Source organism: Rana temporaria, chromosome 12, assembly GCF_905171775.1.
Source record: "Rana temporaria chromosome 12, aRanTem1.1, whole genome shotgun sequence".
NCBI classification, from domain to species: domain Eukaryota; kingdom Metazoa; phylum Chordata; class Amphibia; order Anura; family Ranidae; genus Rana; species Rana temporaria.
In genome coordinates this window covers 1,129,929-1,149,632 of record NC_053500.1, presented here as the reverse complement: position 1 = coordinate 1,149,632, position 19,704 = coordinate 1,129,929, and the positions used below count along the sequence as shown (strand labels likewise).

The 19,704-nt window shown below is 54.4% G+C and overlaps 1 protein-coding gene across 3 annotated transcripts in view; it reads left to right on the top strand.

The window, feature by feature from the left end:
* The window catches only part of RAB11FIP4 (RAB11 family interacting protein 4), a 30,056-nt gene that overhangs the window by 671 nt on the left and 9,681 nt on the right, over positions 1-19,704 (top strand). Inside the window, exons 1-6 of one of the 3 annotated variants that reach the window (XM_040331313.1) lie at positions 5,284-5,400; positions 13,080-13,303; positions 13,432-13,620; positions 15,696-15,830; positions 17,180-17,215; positions 17,332-17,431. In XM_040331313.1, the coding sequence (XP_040187247.1) occupies positions 5,299-5,400; positions 13,080-13,303; positions 13,432-13,620; positions 15,696-15,830; positions 17,180-17,215; positions 17,332-17,431 (786 nt within the window). In that variant the 5' untranslated portion in view covers positions 5,284-5,298. Of the gene's footprint in view, positions 1-5,283; positions 5,401-13,076; positions 13,304-13,431; positions 13,621-15,695; positions 15,831-17,179; positions 17,216-17,331; positions 17,432-19,704 lie in introns of those variants that run through there. The other 2 variants (XM_040331315.1, XM_040331314.1) reach the window with 2 other exon arrangements.

The window sequence follows — 19,704 nt, the reverse complement described above, 5'->3', positions numbered from 1 at the left end:
TACACCCCACACTGCCTCCTATCACCCCAATACACCCCACACTGTCTCCTATCACCCCAATACACCCCACACTGTCTCCTATCACCCCAATACACCCCACACTGCCTCCTATCACCCCAATACACCCCACACTGCCTCCTATCACCCCAATACACCCCACACTGCCTCCTATCACCCCAATACACCCCACACTGTCTCCTATCACCCCAATACACCCCACAGTGTCTCCTATCACCCCAATACACCCCACACTGCCTCCTATCACCCCAATACACCCCTCACTGCCTCCTATCACCCCAATACACCCCACAGTGTCTCCTATCACCCCAATACACCTCACACTGCCTCCTATCACCCCAATACACCCCACACTGTCTCCTATCACCCCAATACACCTCACACTGCCTCCTATCACCCCAATACACCCCACACTGTCTCCTATCACCCCAATACACCCCACACTGTCTCCTATCACCCCAATACACCCCTCACTGTCTCCTATCACCCCAATACACCCCTCACTGCCTCCTATCACCCCAATACACCCCACACTGTCTCCTATCACCCCAATACACCCCACACTGCCTCCTATCACCCCAATACACCCCACACTGTCTCCTATCACCCCAATACACCCCACACTGTCTCCTATCACCCCAATACACCCCACACTGTCTCCTATCACCCCAATACACCCCACACTGCCTCCTATCACCCCAATACACCCCTCACTGTCTCCTATCACCCCAATACACCCCTCACTGTCTCCTATCACCCCAATACACCCCACACTGTCTCCTATCACCCCAATACACCCCACACTGCCTCCTATCACCCCAATACACCCCACACTGCCTCCTATCACCCCAATACACCCCTCACTGTCTCCTATCACCCCAATACACCCCACACTGTCTCCTATCACCCCAATACACCCCACACTGCCTCCTATCACCCCAATACACCTCACACTGTCTCCTATCACCCCAATACACCCCACACTGTCTCCTATCACCCCAATACACCCCTCACTGTCTCCTATCACCCCAATACACCCCACACTGCCTCCTATCATCCCAATACACCCCACACTGTCTCCTATCACCCCAATACACCCCACACTGCCTCCTATCACCCCAATACACCCCACACTGTCTCCTATCACCCCAATACACCCCACACTGCCTCCTATCACCCCAATACACCCCACACTGCCTCCTATCACCCCAATACACCCCACACTGCCTCCTATCACCCCAATACACCCCACACTGTCTCCTATCACCCCAATACACCCCACACTGCCTCCTATCACCCCAATACACCCCACACTGTCTCCTATCACCCCAATACACCCCACACTGCCTCCTATCACCCCAATACACCCCACACTGCCTCCTATCACCCCAATACACCCCACACTGCCTCCTATCACCCCAATACACCCCTCACTGCCTCCTATCACCCCAATACACCCCACACTGTCTCCTATCACCCCAATACACCCCACACTGCCTCCTATCACCCCAATACACCCCACACTGCCTCCTATCACCCCAATACACCCCTCACTGTCTCCTATCACCCCAATACACCCCACACTGTCTCCTATCACCCCAATACACCCCTCACTGTCTCCTATCACCCCACAATGTCTCCTATCACCCCAATACACCCCTCACTGTCTCCTATCACCCCAATACACCCCTCACTGCCTCCTATCACCCCAATACACCCCACACTGTCTCCTATCACCCCAATACACCCCTCACTGTCTCCTATCACCCCAATACACCCCACACCATCTCCTATCACCCCAATACACCGCACACTGCCTCCTATCACCCCAATACACCCCACACTGTCTCCTATCACCCCAATACACCCCACACTGTCTCCTATCACCCCAATACACCCCTCACTGTCTCCTATCACCCCAATACACCCCACACTGCCTCCTATCACCCCAATACACCCCACACTGTCTCCTATCACCCCAATACACCCCACACTGCCTCCTATCACCCCAATACACCCCTCACTGCCTCCTATCACCCCAATACACCCCACACTGTCTCCTATCACCCCAATACACCCCACACTGTCTCCTATCACCCCAATACACCCCACACTGCCTCCTATCACCCCAATACACCCCACACTGTCTCCTATCACCCCAATACACCCCACACTGTCTCCTATCACCCCAATACACCCCACACTGTCTCCTATCACCCCAATACACCCCACACTGTCTCCTATCACCCCAATACACCCCTCACTGTCTCCTATCACCCCAATACACCCCACACTGCCTCCTATCACCCCAATACACCCCACACTGTCTCCTATCACCCCAATACACCCCACACTGCCTCCTATCACCCCAATACACCCCTCACTGCCTCCTATCACCCCAATACACCCCACACTGTCTCCTATCACCCCAATACACCCCACACTGTCTCCTATCACCCCAATACACCTCACACTGTCTCCTATCACCCCACAATGTCTCCTATCACCCCAATACACCCCACACTGCCTCCTATCACCCCAATACACCCCACACTGCCTCCTATCACCCCAATACACCCCACACTGCCTCCTATCACCCCAATACACCCCACACTGCCTCCTATCACCCCAATACACCCCACACTGTCCCCTATCACCCCAATACACCCCACACTGCCTCCTATCACCCCTCACTGTCTCCTATCACCCCAATACACCCCACACTGTCTCCTATCACCCCAATACACCTTATCCATGTACAACGTTTACAATCAGCCTGACCCGTATACAATGTTTACAATCAGCCTGACCCGTATACAATGTTTACAATCAGCCTGACCCGTGTGCAATGTTTACAATCAGCCTGACCCCTGTGTACAACGTTTACAATCAGTCTGACCCCTATATAATGTTTACAATCAGCCTGACCCGTATACAATGTTTACAATCAGTCTGACCCCTGTATAATGTTTACAATCAGCCTGACCCGTATACAACGTTTACAATCAGCCTGACCCGTATACAACGTTTACAGACAGGGTGATGTGTGTAGTATGGAGAAGTTGTGGGGGGAAGTTCCTGTAGTCTCGCTGTCCCCGCACAGTGTTTACATGGTGACACAATGCTGTGTATTCATCTGATGTTACTCTTTGCAGTTAATAAATGACGAGGGTGTCAGCCAATCAGATTGTAGCTGTGTAGTGCAGCCAGGGGGGTGTGTGATTGGTCGCTCTGGTCACTGAATAGTTCAGCCAATCAGAGTGCAGGCCGGTCTCACCCTCTCCGGGGAATGTGACACCTACGTGTGGCTGCCGTATACCATCACCTCCTCCCGCCACACACTCTGCACCGACCACAGGCTCGACCTAGGAGCTTACAATCTAGAGGTACGTGAATCACGCCCTGTCCCTGGGAGCTTACAATCTAGAGATATATATATATACATGTATTGTGTCTCTAGGAGCTCGCAGTCTAGGTGCATGACTCATGCTGGGTCCCGGGCGCTAAGGGTCACAGTTCAGGGGTGACATCCAACCCGGGGCCCCTCCGACACTTACCTCATTATATCCCCGATTATCCCTCCTCCTCAGAACAGTGTCACATGTAAGAGTCTCTGACCACCTCCTGTAATATGTCTGCAGTCTCTGACCATCTCCTGTACTATGTCTGCAGTCTCTGACCATCTCCTGTATTATATCTGCAGTCTCTGACCATCTCCTGTACTATGTCTGCAGTCTCTGACCATCTCCTGTACTATGTCTGCAGTCTCTGACCATCTCCTGTACTATGTCTGCAGTCTCTGACCATCTCCTGTACTATGTCTGCAGTCTCTGACCATCTCCTGTACTATGTCTGCAGTCTCTGACCATCTCCTGTATTATATCTGCAGTCTCTGACCATCTCCTGTACTATGTCTGCAGTCTCTGACCATCTCCTGTACTATGTCTGCAGTCTCTGACCATCTCCTGTACTATGTCTGCAGTCTCTGACCATCTCCTGTACTATGTCTGCAGTCTCTGATCATCTCCTGTACTATGTGTGCAGTCTCTGACCATCTCCTGTATCATGTCTGCAGTCTCTGACCATCTCCTGTACTATGTCTGCAGTCTCTGACCATCTCCTGTATCATGTCTGCATTCTCTGATCATCTCCTGTACTATGTCTGCAGTCTCTGACCATCTCCTGTACTATGTCTGCAGTCTCTGATCATCTCCTGTATTATGTCTGCAGTCTCTGACCATCTCCTGTACTATGTCTGCAGTCTCTGATCATCTCCTGTACTATGTCTGCAGTCTCTGATCATCTCCTGTACTATGTCTGCAGTCTCTGACCATCTCCTGTATCATGTCTGCAGTCTCTGATCATCTCCTGTACTATGTCTGCAGTCTCTGATCATCTCCTGTATTATGTCTGCAGTCTCTGATCATCTCCTGTATTATGTCTGCAGTCTCTGACCATCTCCTGTACTATGTCTGCAGTCTCTGATCATCTCCTGTATTATGTCTGCAGTCTCTGACCATCTCCTGTACTATGTCTGCAGTCTCTGATCATCTCCTGTACTATGTCTGCAGTCTCTGATCATCTCCTGTACTATGCCTGCAGTCTCTGATCATCTCCTGTATTATGTCTGCAGTCTCTGATCATCTCCTGTATTATGTCCGCAGTCTCTGACCATCTCCTGTACCATGTCTGCAGTCTCTGATCATCTCCTGTACTGTGTCTGCAGTCTCTGACCATCTTCTGTATTATGTCTGCAGTCTCTGACCATCTCCTGTATTATGTCCGCAGTCTCTGACCATCTCCTGTACCATGTCTGCAGTCTCTGATCATCTCCTGTACTGTGTCTGCAGTCTCTGACCATCTTCTGTATTATGTCTGCAGTCTCTGACCATCTCCTGTATTATGTCTGCAGTCTCTGACCATCTCCTGTATTATGTCTGCAGTCTCTGATTGTCTCCTGTATCATGTCTGCAGTCTCTGACCGTCTCCTGTACTATGTCTGCAGTCTCTGATCATTACATTCAGGGATTTGCTGTCTCCCTGGCCTGTCAGTGATCAGGTGGGTGATCATGTGATCCATCTCCTGGGAGGAGATCCAGAAAACCTGGCCTGCACCCCTGGATCCTGGGTCCCCTCCCCCGGGAGATGTGCTCTGTGGATTGGTTGGTTCATACACAATCACCTTCATCTTTGGGGCCTCAGATTGAACCCCTCATTGTGGGCTCTATCCCCCCATCGCCCTATTATGGGATGGATGATTGGGGAGAATCCGGCCCGGTGATGGCCGCCTGCCAGGAGGACAACAAGAGGCAGAGCCTGGGGGGAGGGGAGGCCTCTCCCTGGAACATGGCCGTCTATGGGGGCCAGTCTGTGAGGACAGAGGTGAGTGATGGGTGGTCAAAGGGTCACAGACTTCACTAGACACCCCAAAGGGGGCGGAGTCACAGCTTCATGAATGTTAGGACTGACCACACACTCTGGGGGAGGGGTAGGACTGACCACACACTCGGGGGGAGGACTGACCACACACTCGGGGGGAGGGGTAGGACTGACCACACACTCGGGGGGAGGGGTAGGACTGACCACACACTCGGGGGGAGGGGGAGGACTGACCACACACTCGGGGGGAGGGGGAGGACTGACCACGCACTCGGGGGAGGGGTAGGACTGACCACACACTCGGGGGGAGGGGTAGGACTGACCACACACTCGGGGGGAGGGGGAGGACTGACCACACACTCGGGGGGAGGGGTAGGACTGACCACACACTCGGGGGGAGGGGTAGGACTGACCACACACTCGGGGGGAGGGGTAGGACTGACCACACACTCGGGGGGAGGGGAAGGACTGACCACACACTCGGGGGGGAGGGGTAGGACTGACCACACACTCTGGGGGAGGGGTAGGACTGACCACGCACTCGGGGGAGGGGTAGGACTGACCACACTAGGTCAGAGTCACCCCCCATACCTCTGCAGTGGGCGGGCTTTTGATTCAAGAAGTGCTGATTGGTAGAAAATGCTCAGCGTGCTGGAGAATCTTCACAGTTCTGATCCTGGTTACAGTGATTGGTGAGAGATGATTGGACGGTCGGTGAGGGATGATTGGACGGTCGGTGAGAGGTTACAGTGATTGGTGAGAGATGATTGGATGGTCGGTGAGAGGTTACAGTGATTGGTGAGAGATGATTGGACGGTCGGTGAGAGGTTACAGTGATTGGTGAGAGATGATTGGATGGTCGGTGAGAGATGGTTGGTGAGAGATGATTGGATGGTCGGTGAGGGATGATTGGACGGTCGGTGAGGGATGATTGGATGGTCGGTGAGGGATGATTGGACGGTCGGTGAGAGATGATTGGACAGTCGGTGAGGTAATGGGAATTGCACGGTTCGGTGGATTGGATGGTCGGTGTCGGTTGATGATTGGACGGTCGGTGAGGTAATGGGAATTGCACGGTTCGGTGAGGGATGATTGGACGGTCGGTGAGAGATGATTGGACAGTCGGTGAGGGATGATTGGATGGTCGGTGAGGGATGATTGGATGGTCGGTTAGGGATGATTGGACACTCGGTGAGGTAATGGGAATTGCACGGTTCGGTGGATTGGATGGTCGGTGTCGGTTGATGATTGGATGGTCGGTGTCGGTTGATGATTGGATGGTCGGTGTCGGTTGATGATTGGACAGTCGGTGTCGGTTGATGATTGGATGGTCGGTTAGGGATGATTGGATGGTCGGTTAGGGATGATTGGATGGTCGGTTAGGGATGATTGGATGGTCGGTGAGGGATGATTGGATGGTCGGTGAGGGATGATTGGACGGTCAGTGAGAGGTGATTGGACAGTCGGTGAGAGATGATTGGACGGTCGGTGAGGTAATGGGAATTGCACGGTTCGGTGCACTGAGATAATAAATATAAATATAGAGCCCTGCAGTGACCTGAATATTGTCTGAATGGAGAGGCCTGGCGGAGGACGGCTCCCTCCCGGTGATGTCACACTGTGTTCAGTATACAGGAGACGTCGGGAGATGACCTCATACATATTTGGGGGGCGGTGACCTGTGATGTCACGCTGTGTTGGGTCTCCAGGAGATGACCTCATACATATTTGGGGGTGGTGACCTGTGATGTCACGCTGTGTTGGGTCTCCGGGAGATGACCTCATACATATTTGGGGGCGGTGACCTGTGATGTCACGCTGTGTTGGGTCTCCGGGAGATGACCTCATACATATTTGGGGGCGGTGACTTGTGATGTCACGCTGTGTTGGGTCTCCAGGAGATGACCTCATACATGTTTGGGGGCGGTGACCTGTGATGTCACGCTGTGTTGGGTCTCCGGGAGATGACCTCATACATATTTGGGGGTGGTGACCTGTGATGTCACGCTGTGTTGGGTCTCCGGGAGATGACCTCATACATATTTGGGGGCGGTGACCTGTGATGTCACGCTGTGTTGGGTCTCCGGGAGATGACCTCATACATATTTGGGGGTGGTGACCTGTGATGTCACGCTGTGTTGGGTCTCCAGGAGATGACCTCATACATATTTGGGGGTGGTGACCTGTGATGTCACGCTGTGTTGGGTCTCCGGGAGATGACCTCATACATATTTGGGGGCGGTGACCTGTGATGTCACGCTGTGTTGGGTCTCCGGGAGATGACCTCATACATATTTGGGGGCGGTGACTTGTGATGTCACGCTGTGTTGGGTCTCCGGGAGATGACCTCATACATATTTGGGGGCGGTGACCTGTGATGTCACGCTGTGTTGGGTCTCCAGGAGATGACCTCATACATATTTGGGGGCGGTGACCTGTGATGTCACGCTGTGTTGGGTCTCCGGGAGAGGACCTCATACATATTTGGGGGTGGTGACCTGTGATGTCACGCTGTGTTGGGTCTCCGGGAGATGACCTCATACATATTTGGGGGCGGTGACCTGTGATGTCACGCTGTGTTGGGTCTCCGGGAGATGACCTCATACATATTTGGGGGCGGTGACCTGTGATGTCACGCTGTGTTGGGTCTCCGGGAGATGACCTCATACATATTTGGGGGTGGTGACCTGTGATGTCACGCTGTGTTGGGTCTCCAGGAGATGACCTCATACATATTTGGGGGTGGTGACCTGTGATGTCACGCTGTGTTGGGTCTCCAGGAGATGACCTCATACATATTTGGGGGTGGTGACCTGTGATGTCACGCTGTGTTGGGTCTCCGGGAGATGACCTCATACATATTTGGGGGCGGTGACCTGTGATGTCACGCTGTGTTGGGTCTCCGGGAGATGACCTCATACATATTTGGGGGTGGTGACCTGTGATGTCACGCTGTGTTGGGTCTCCGGGAGATGACCTCATACATATTTGGGGGCGGTGACCTGTGATGTCACGCTGTGTTGGGTCTCCGGGAGATGACCTCATACATATTTGGGGGCGGTGACCTGTGATGTCACGCTGTGTTGGGTCTCCGGGAGATGACCTCATACATATTTGGGGGCGGTGACCTGTGATGTCACGCTGTGTTGGGTCTCCGGGAGATGACCTCATACATATTTGGGGGGTGGTGACCTGTGATGTCACGCTGTGTTGGGTCTCCGGGAGATGACCTCCTACATATTTGGGGGCGGTGGCCTGTGATGTCATGCTGTGTTGGGTCTCCAGCAGATGACCTCATACATATTTGGGGGGTGGTGACCTGTGATGTCACGCTGTGTTGGGTCTCCAGGAGATGACCTCATACATATTTGGGGGCGGTGACTTGTGATGTCACGCTGTGTTGGGTCTCCGGGAGATGACCTCATACATATTTGGGGGCGGTGACCTGTGATGTCATGCTGTGTTGGGTCTCCGGGAGATGACCTCATACATATTTGGGGGCGGTGACCTGTGATGTCACGCTGTGTTGGGTCTCCAGGAGATGACCTCATACATATTTGGGGGTGGTGACCTGTGATGTCACGCTGTGTTGGGTCTCCGGGAGATGACCTCATACATATTTGGGGGCGGTGACCTGTGATGTCACGCTGTGTTGGGTCTCCGGGAGATGACCTCATACATATTTGGGGGCGGTGACTTGTGATGTCACGCTGTGTTGGGTCTCCGGGAGATGACCTCATACATATTTGGGGGCGGTGACCTGTGATGTCACGCTGTGTTGGGTCTCCAGGAGATGACCTCATACATATTTGGGGGTGGTGACCTGTGATGTCACGCTGTGTTGTGTCTCCGGGAGATGACCTCATACATATTTGGGGGCGGTGACCTGTGATGTCACGCTGTGTTGGGTCTCCGGGAGATGACCTCATACATATTTGGGGGCGGTGACCTGTGATGTCACGCTGTGTTGGGTCTCCGGGAGATGACCTCATACATATTTGGGGGTGGTGACCTGTGATGTCACGCTGTGTTGGGTCTCCAGGAGATGACCTCATACATATTTGGGGGCGGTGACCTGTGATGTCACGCTGTGTTGGGTCTCCAGGAGATGACCTCATACATATTTGGGGGTGGTGACCTGTGATGTCACGCTGTGTTGGGTCTCCGGGAGATGACCTCATACATATTTGGGGGCGGTGACCTGTGATGTCACGCTGTGTTGGGTCTCCGGGAGATGACCTCATACATATTTGGGGGCGGTGACCTGTGATGTCACGCTGTGTTGGGTCTCCGGGAGATGACCTCATACATATTTGGGGGTGGTGACCTGTGATGTCACGCTGTGTTGGGTCTCCAGGAGATGACCTCATACATATTTGGGGGTGGTGACCTGTGATGTCACGCTGTGTTGGGTCTCCGGGAGATGACCTCATACATATTTGGGGGCGGTGACCTGTGATGTCACGCTGTGTTGGGTCTCCGGGAGATGACCTCATACATATTTGGGGGCGGTGGCCTGTGATGTCATGCTGTGTTGGGTCTCCAGCAGATGACCTCATACATATTTGGGGGCGGTGACCTGTGATGTCACGCTCTGTTGGGTCTCCGGGAGATGACCTCATACATATTTGGGGGCGGTGACCTGTGATGTCACGCTGTGTTGGGTCTCCAGGAGATGACCTCATACATATTTGGGGGTGGTGACCTGTGATGTCACGCTGTGTTGGGTCTCCGGGAGATGACCTCATACATATTTGGGGGCGGTGACCTGTGATGTCACGCTGTGTTGGGTCTCCAGGAGATGACCTCATACATATTTGGGGGTGGTGACCTGTGATGTCACGCTGTGTTGGGTCTCCGGGAGATGACCTCATACATATTTGGGGGTGGTGACCTGTGATGTCACGCTGTGTTGGGTCTCCGGGAGATGACCTCATACATATTTGGGGGCGGTGACCTGTGATGTCACGCTGTGTTGGGTCTCCGGGAGATGACCTCATACATATTTGGGGGCGGTGACCTGTGATGTCACACTGTGTTCAGTATACAGGAGACGACCTCATACATATTTGGGGGCGGTGACCTGTGATGTCACGCTGTGTTGGGTCTCCGGGAGATGACCTCATACATATTTGGGGACGGTGGCCTGTGATGTCATGCTGTGTTGGGTCTCCGGGAGATGACCTCATACATATTTGGGGGCGGTGACCTGTGATGTCACACTGTGTTCAGTATACAGGAGACGACCTCATACATATTTGGGGGCGGTGACCTGTGATGTCACGCTGTGTTGGGTCTCCGGGAGATGACCTCATACATATTTGGGGACGGTGGCCTGTGATGTCATGCTGTGTTGGGTCTCCGGGAGATGACCTCATACATATTTGGGGACGGTGACCTGTGATGTCACGCTGTGTTGGGTCTCCGGGAGATGACCTCATACATATTTGGGGGCGGTGACCTGTGATGTCATGCTGTGTTGGGTCTCCGGGAGATGACCTCATACATATTTGGGGGCGGTGACCTGTGATGTCATGCTGTGTTGGGCCCCCGGGAGATGACCTCATACATATTTGGGGGTGGTGACCTGTGATGTCATGCTGTGTTGGGTCTCCGGGAGATGACCTCATACATATTTGGGGGCGGTGACCTGTGATGTCACGCTGTGTTGGGTCTCCGGGAGATGACCTCATACATATTTGGGGGCGGTGACCTGTGATGTCACGCTGTGTTGGGTCTCCAGGAGATGACCTCATACATATTTGGGGGCGGTGACCTGTGATGTCACGCTGTGTTGGGTCTCCGGGAGATGACCTCATACATATTTGGGGGTGGTGACCTGTGATGTCACGCTGTGTTGGGTCTCCAGGAGATGACCTCATACATATTTGGGGGCGGTGACCTGTGATGTCACGCTGTGTTGGGTCTCCGGGAGATGACCTCATACATATTTGGGGGTGGTGACCTGTGATGTCATGCTGTGTTGGGTCTCCGGGAGATGACCTCATACATATTTGGGGGCGGTGACCTGTGATGTCACGCTGTGTTGGGTCTCCGGGAGATGACCTCATACATGTTTGGGGGCGGTGACCTGTGATGTCATGCTGTGTTGGGTCTCCGGGAGATGACCTCATACATATTTGGGGGCGGTGACCTGTGATGTCATGCTGTGTTGGGCCCCCGGGAGATGACCTCATACATATTTGGGGGTGGTGACCTGTGATGTCATGCTGTGTTGGGTCTCCAGGAGATGACCTCATACATATTTGGGGGCGGTGACCTGTGATGTCACGCTGTGTTGGGTCTCCGGGAGATGACCTAATACATATTTGGGGGCGGTGACCTGTGATGTCACGCTGTGTTGGGTCTCCAGGAGATGACTTCATACATATTTGGGGGCGGTGACCTGTGATGTCACGCTGTGTTGGGTCTCCAGGAGATGGGGGCGGTGACCTGTGATGTCATGCTGTGTTGGGTCTCCGGGAGATGACCTCATACATATTTGGGGGCGGTGACCTGTGATGTCAAGCTGTGTTCGGTCTCCGGGAGATGACCTCATACATATTTGGGGCGGTGACCTGTGATGTCACGCTGTGTTGGGTCTCCGGGAGATGACCTCATACATATTTGGGGGCGGTGACCTGTGATGTCACGCTGTGTTGGGTCTCCGGGAGATGACCTCATACATATTTGAGGGCGGTGACCTGTGATGTCACGCTGTGTTGGGTCTCCGGGAGATGACCTCATACATATTTGGGGGTGGTGACCTGTGATGTCACGCTGTGTTGGGTCTCCGGGAGAGGACCTCATACATATTTGGGGGTGGTGACCTGTGATGTCACGCTGTGTTGGGTCTCCGGGAGATGACCTCATACATATTTGGGGGTGGTGACCTGTGATGTCACGCTGTGTTGGGTCTCCAGGAGATGACCTCATACATATTTGGGGGCGGTGACCTGTGATGTCACGCTGTGTTGGGTCTCCGGGAGATGACCTCATACATATTTGGGGGTGGTGACCTGTGATGTAACGCTGTGTTGGGTCTCCGGGAGAGGACCTCATACATATTTGGGGGTGGTGACCTGTGATGTCACGCTGTGTTGGGTCTCCGGGAGAGGACCTCATACATATTTGGGGGTGGTGACCTGTGATGTCACGCTGTGTTGGGTCTCCGGGAGATGACCTCATACATATTTGGGGGTGGTGACCTGTGATGTCACGCTGTGTTGGGTCTCCAGGAGATGACCTCATACATATTTGGGGGTGGTGACCTGTGATGTCACGCTGTGTTGGGTCTCCAGGAGATGACCTCATACATATTTGGGGGCGGTGACCTGTGACTCCTCCTATTCTCAGGCTGGTGTCACCATAAATCGGAGGTCTGGTCTCATGTCTTCTGCTGAATCCCGCCCACCTTCCTATTTATTATAGTTTGTAAATAATTCCGTAATTGAGGTTTCACAATGCTATCCTGTCGGATGTCATCCATTGAGATTGTATAGACTGAAAAGGATCGATAATCATGATTGGGGATAGGGGTAACATGACGCTGTGCTGTCATTGGATGACGTCCTCCATAGCTCTTATCTCTCCAGTCTCGGTGTGTACAGGGCGACTCCCATGTTTTATGGTGACTTGTAATCTTGCTCTTTGTAAATCTTCTCCTCGCTCTTCTCCAGCAGAACGGCCCCAACGCTCACGGGATGTATGTGGAGTCGGAGGCGACCTTCAGCGACTCGGAGCTCTTCCCCGATGAGGAGAGTTTAACGCTCGGCCATCAAGATGTCCACCATGAATCGGACTTGGACAGCGCCATCGAGAGCACGCCGAGCTCGGAGGTCTCTGATGAATGCCGCAGCGATGGGAAGGCCGAGGATGTTCATGGGCTCTACCTCCCCGGAGAGCGGTGAGTGGGAATACGTGGCTCTGGGTGAGGAGATCCCAAGAGATCCAGACTAGATCCCATTTGGGCTTCTCTCTCCTCATTGGTGTTCCTCTGGTCTTCTGACTCTCACAATTTTCTCTCCCTCTCAGGAACCTTCTCAACCCTTCGGCCTTGTCGGAGTTTTCCAGCCATTCCACGGCCTCAGTCATCAGCGGTGAGGAGCAGTTTGAGGACTACGGGGAAGGAGATGATGTGGATTACGCCCCCAGCAGCCCGTGTCCCGATGATGAAAGTCGGACCAATGCCTACTCTGACCTGGGCTCCTCCGTCCCCTCCAGGTGAGCGAAGAAATGATTTGTTGGCTTCCCTTTGGATGCCAAATACCAGGCTAAAATCTCTATAACCGCTATTAGGACTGTGATCACTCCAACACCTGTCCGGGGCTCCAGGCTGCCCTTCCTCAGGTCCTGGAGAGCTCTAGTGACACATGGCTGCCCTTCCTCAGGTCCTGGAGAGCTAGTGACACATGGCTGCCCTTCCTCAGGTCCTGGAGAGCTCTAGTGACACATGGCTGCCCTTCCTCAGGTCCTGGAGAGCTAGTGACACATGGCTGCCCTTCCTCAGGTCCTGGAGAGCTCTAGTGACACATGGCTGCCCTTCCTCAGGTCCTGGAGAGCTAGTGACAAATGGCTGCCCTTCCTCAGGTCCTGGAGAGCTAGTGACACATGGCTGCACTTCCTCAGGTCCTGGAGAGCTAGTGGCACATGGCTGCCCTTCCTCAGGTCCTGGAGATCTAGTGACACATGGCTGTCCTTCCTCAGGTACTGGAGAGCTAGTGACACATGGCTGTCCTTCCTCAGGTACTGGAGAGCTAGTGACACATGGCTGCCCTTCCTCAGGTCCTGGAGAGATAGTGACACATGGCTGCCCTTCCTCAGGTCCTGGAGAGCTCTAGTGACACATGGCTGCCCTTCCTCAGGTCCTGGAGAGATAGTGACACATGGCTGCCCTTCCTCAGGTCCTGGAGAGCTCTAGTGACACATGGCTGCCCTTCCTCAGGTCCTGGAGAGCTAGTGACACATGGCTGCCCTTCCTCAGGTCCTGGAGAGCTCTAGTGACACATGGCTGCCCTTCCTCAGGTCCTGGAAAGCTAGTGACACATGGCTGCCCTTCCTCAGGTCCTGGAGAGCTAGTTACACATGGCTGCCCTTCCTCCGGTCCTGGAGAGATCTAGTGACACATGGCTGCTTTGTTTACACACATGGTTTGTTTACACACCCTCTTGCACCCTAGTTGGCGCGTAGCGGCACTTCCCTCTGGCACCCTAGTCGGCATGTAGTGGCACTTCCTTCTGGCACCCTAGTCGGCGCATAGCGGCACTTCCCCCTGGCAGACTAGTCGGCCCTTTCTCTGGCACCCTAGTTGGCGCGTAGCGGCTCCTCCCTCTAGCACCCTAGTTGGCGCGTAGTGGCACTTCCCTCTGGCACCCTAGTCGGCCCTCCCTCTGGCACCCAAGTCGGCATGTAGTGGCACCTCCCTCTGGCACCCTAGTCGGTGTGTAGCTGCACCTCCCCCTGGCACCCTAGTCGGTGGGTAGCGGCACCTCCCCCTGGCACCCTAGTCGGCGGGTAGCTGCACCTCCCCCTGGCACCCTAGTCGGCGGGTAGCTGCACCTCCCCCTGGCACCCTAGTCGGCGTGTAGCTGCACCTCCCCCTGGCTCCCTAGTCGGCGTGTAGCTGCACCTCCCCCTGGCTCCCTAGTCGGCGTGTAGCTGCACCTCCCCCTGGCACCCTAGTCGGCGTGTAGCTGCACCTCCCCCTGGCACCCTAGTCGGCCCTCCCCCTGGCACCCTAGTCGGCGTGTAGCGGCACCTCCCCCTGGCACCCTAGTCGGCGGGTAGCGGCACCTCCCCCTGGCACCCTAGTCGGCGGGTAGCGGCACCTCCCCCTGGCACCCTAGTCGGCGGGTAGCTGCACCTCCCCCTGGCACCCTAGTTGGCGTGTAGCTGCACCTCCCCCTGGCACCCTAGTCGGCGGGTAGCGGCACCTCCCCTTGGCACCCTAGTCGGCGTGTAGCTGCACCTCCCCCTGGCACCCTAGTTGGCATGTAGCTGCACCTCCCCCTGGCACCCTAGTCGGCGGGTAGCTGCACCTCCCTCTAGTATCAAAGTTAATGTTTAGCTGGATTTGCATTACACAGGAACTGTAACGGGGCTGAGCTGGGAGTCTCTGATCACCATCACAAAGAGATGCAAATGTCTCGGTTTCACATCACATCTGTCACTTTAGTAAACAAAAGGGTGAAAATGTCACAGCCGGCACGTTTTCCACAACCATGGATGACAATTTGCACCCCATGCCCGTCTGATACAATAGATTTCCTGTATACTGACGCAGATTCTTCCCCTCGCAGTGCCGGACAGACTCCTCGTAAAACGAGGCACATGTACAACAGCGAGTTACTGGACATGTATTGTACGCAGTGCTGCAAGAAGATCACCCTGCTGAACGACCTGGAGGCCCGTCTGAAGAACCTCAAAGCCAACAGGTGACTCTTCCCATCAGTCTCATCTGATTCTATCCTCCTTGTACCCTGATTGTGGGGGGGATGGGTTCCTGGACAGAGGAATAATGGAAGGATGTGTGAGATGAACACTATTGGGGGGGACGGAGCCCAGACAGTAAACACTGATCACAATGGTGTCATTATATCATGGAGACATTGTATACAAACACATCTATACAATACACATGGAGGAAGACCAGATTACATGGTGACCACATGACTTCCCCTAATGATAGAGAGTCTGAAGACGGAACAATGGACTCCGCAAATTGGTACCTTTAGCACTGAAAGAGTTCAGGCTGTGCATGGGGAATTCCAGTAGAACGCAATGCTGCTCTACGGGGAAGGGAGATTACTGTACATAGTTTCATGCCAGGGGACACAAAGTTAGACGGAGCATAATGGGGGTGGATGGAGCAATGGGGTGAGGCCCAGATGGAAGGTGTGATGGGGTCATATACAGGTGATCCAGGCCCAGGTGGACATTATGATGGGGTCAGGCTCAGGTAGGCAGTGCGATGGGACCATGCCCTGGTGGATGTAGTAATGGGGTCAGGTCTGTGTGGATGAAATGTTAGTGTCAGGTCACAGAGGATTGAGCAATGGGGTCAAGCCCAATTTCATAGTATGTTGAGACCATGTTTAGATGGGTAGATGGTTGGAGTCAGACCTGGGTAGATAGAAAGATGATCTGAGGCATAGAAAGGCCCGGGTGTACAGGAGATTGGAGTCAGGCTTAGGTACAATCCAGGGTAGATGGTGTGATTGTTGACAGGCCTGGGTGGGTGGTGTGATTGGGGTCAGGCCTGGGTGGATGGTGTGATTGGGGTCAGGCCTGGGTGGATGGTGTGATTGGGGTCAGGTCTGGGTGGATGGTGTGATTGGGGTCAGGCCTAGGTACACCCAGTGATGGTCTGAGGCCCGGGTGGGTGGTGTGATTGGGGTCAGGCCTAGGTACATGGAGTGATGGTCTGAGGCCCGGGTGGGTGGTGTGATTGGGTCAGGTCTGGGTACATGGAGTGATGGTCTGAGGCCCGGGTGGGTGGTGTGATTGGGGTCAGGCCTGGGTACATGCAGTGATGGTTTGAGGTACGGGTGGGTGGTGTGATTGGGGTCAGGCATGGGTAGATGGTGTGATTGGGGTCAATCCTGGGTGGATGGTGTGATGCCAGGGTGGGTAGTGTGGGTACACCCAGTGATGGTCTGAGGGGTGGGTGGGTAGTGTGGGTACACCCAGTGATGGTCTGAGGGGTGGGTGGTATAATTGGGGACAGGTAATGTTCATTCTGTAGGTATTAATATGTTCTTATCATTTTCTTTCACTTTTGCAGCCCAAACAGAAAGATCACCAGCACAGCATTTGGGAGGTAAGTCCCGCCTATGTTGGGGATATATTGGAGATTTGGGGTACTGGTTAGACCGGTGTATGGACTCGGGAGAGATCCTCGGTTTGCTCACGGGTCATGTGACTTTTTTTTTGCAGGCAGCTCTTCCACAACAGTAACCTGAGTAGCAGTAATGGCAGCACAGAGGACCTCTTCCGGGACAGCATTGACTCCTGTGACAATGACATCACAGAGAAGGTGGGTGTGTCTGTGTGTTGAAAATGCTGAGAATTATTATTATCTTTTAGCATTGGATGAATAATTTCCAGAAATTCCTTCATTTTCTGACAAGGATATCGAATTGGCCTCTCAGAATTCCCATATTTCCTACTCTGTGTGCTCTGATATAAGTTCTGTCCATCACTAAATATGGTAGCAGGGTGCTTCTGCCACTATGGCATAGGATAACTTTATCCTGGTGGTGTGACGTCATCCTCTCCTACTACCACACACGATCCCTCCACCCTGGTGCTGTGACGCCATCCTCTCCTACTACCACACAGGATCCCTCCGCCCTGGTGGTGTGACGTCATCCTCTCCTACTACCACACAGGATCCCTCCACCCTGGTGGTGTGACGCCATCCTCTCCTACTACCACACAGGATCCCTCCACCCTGGTGGTGTGACGCCATCCTCTCCTACTACCACACAGGATCCCTCCACCCTGGTGGTATGACGCCATCCTCTCCTACTACCACACAGGATCCCTCCGCCCTCGTGGTGTGACGTCATCCTCTCCTACTACCACACAGGATCCCTCCACCCTGGTGGTGTGACGTCATCCTCTCCTACTACCACACAGGATCCCTCCACCCTCGTGGTGTGACGTCATCCTCTCCTACTACCACACAGGATCCCTCCGCCCTCGTGGTGTGACGCCATCCTCTCCTACTACCACACAGGGTCCCTCCACCCTGGTGCTGTGACGCCATCCTCTCCTACTACCACACAGGATCCCTCCACCCTGGTGCTGTGACGTCATCCTCTCCTACTACCACACAGGATCCCTCCACCCTCGTGGTGTGACGTCATCCTCTCCTACTACCACACAGGATCCCTCCGCCCTCGTGGTGTGACGCCATCCTCTCCTACTACCACACAGGGTCCCTCCACCCTGGTGCTGTGACGCCATCCTCTCCTACTACCACACAGGATCCCTCCACCCTGGTGCTGTGACGCCATCCTCTCCTACTACCACACAGGATCCCTTCACCCTCGTGGTGTGACGCCATCCTCTCCTACTACCACACAGGATCCCTCCACCCTCGTGGTGTGACGCCATCCTCTCCTACTACCACACAGGGTCCCTCCACCCTGGTGCTGTGACGCCATCCTCTCCTACTACCACACAGGATCCCTCCGCTCTGGTGGTGTGATGCCATCCTCTCCTACTACCACACAGGATCCCTCCACCCTGGTGGTGTGATGCCATCCTCTCCTACTACCACACAGGATCCCTCCGCTCTGGTGGTGTGATGCCATCCTCTCCTACTACCACACAGGATCCCTCTGCCCTGGTGGTGTGACGCCATCCTCTCCTACTACCATACAGGATCCCTCCGCCCTGGTGGTGTGACGTCATCCTCTCCTACTACCACACACGATCCCTCCGCCCTGGTGGTGTGACGCCATCCTCTCCTACTACCACACAGGATCCCTCCACCCTGGTGGTGTGACGCCATCCTCTCCTACTACCACACAGGATCCCTCTGCCCTGGTGGTGTGACGCCATCCTCTCCTACTACCACACAGGATCCCTTCACCCTCGTGGTGTGACGCCATCCTCTCCTACTACCATACAGGATCCCTTCACCCTCGTGGTGTGACGCCATCCTCTCCTACTACCACACAGGATCCCTTCACCCTCGTGGTGTGACGCCATCCTCTCCTACTACCACACAGGATCCCTCCACCCTGGTGCTGTGACGTCATCCTCTCCTACTACCACACAGGATCCCTCCACCCTGGTGCTGTGACGTCATCCTCTCTTACTACCACACAGGATCCCTCCACCCTGGTGGTGTGACGTCATCCTCTCCTACTACCACACACGATCCCTCCACCCTGGTGCTGTGACGTCATCCTCTCCTACTACCATACAGGATCCCTCCGCCCTGGTGGTGTGACGTCATCCTCTCCTACTACCACACACGATCCCTCCACCCTGGTGGTGTGACGCCATCCTCTCCTACTACCACACAGGATCCCTTCACCCTCGTGGTGTGACGCCATCCTCTCCTACTACCATACAGGATCCCTCCGCCCTGGTGGTGTGACGTCATCCTCTCCTACTACCACACACGATCCCTCCACCCTGGTGGTGTGACGTCATCCTCTCCTACTACCACACAGGATCCCTTCACCCTCGTGGTGTGACGCCATCCTCTCCTACTACCACACAGGATCCCTCCACCCTGGTGGTGTGACGCCATCCTCTCCTACTACCACACAGGATCCCTCCACCCTGGTG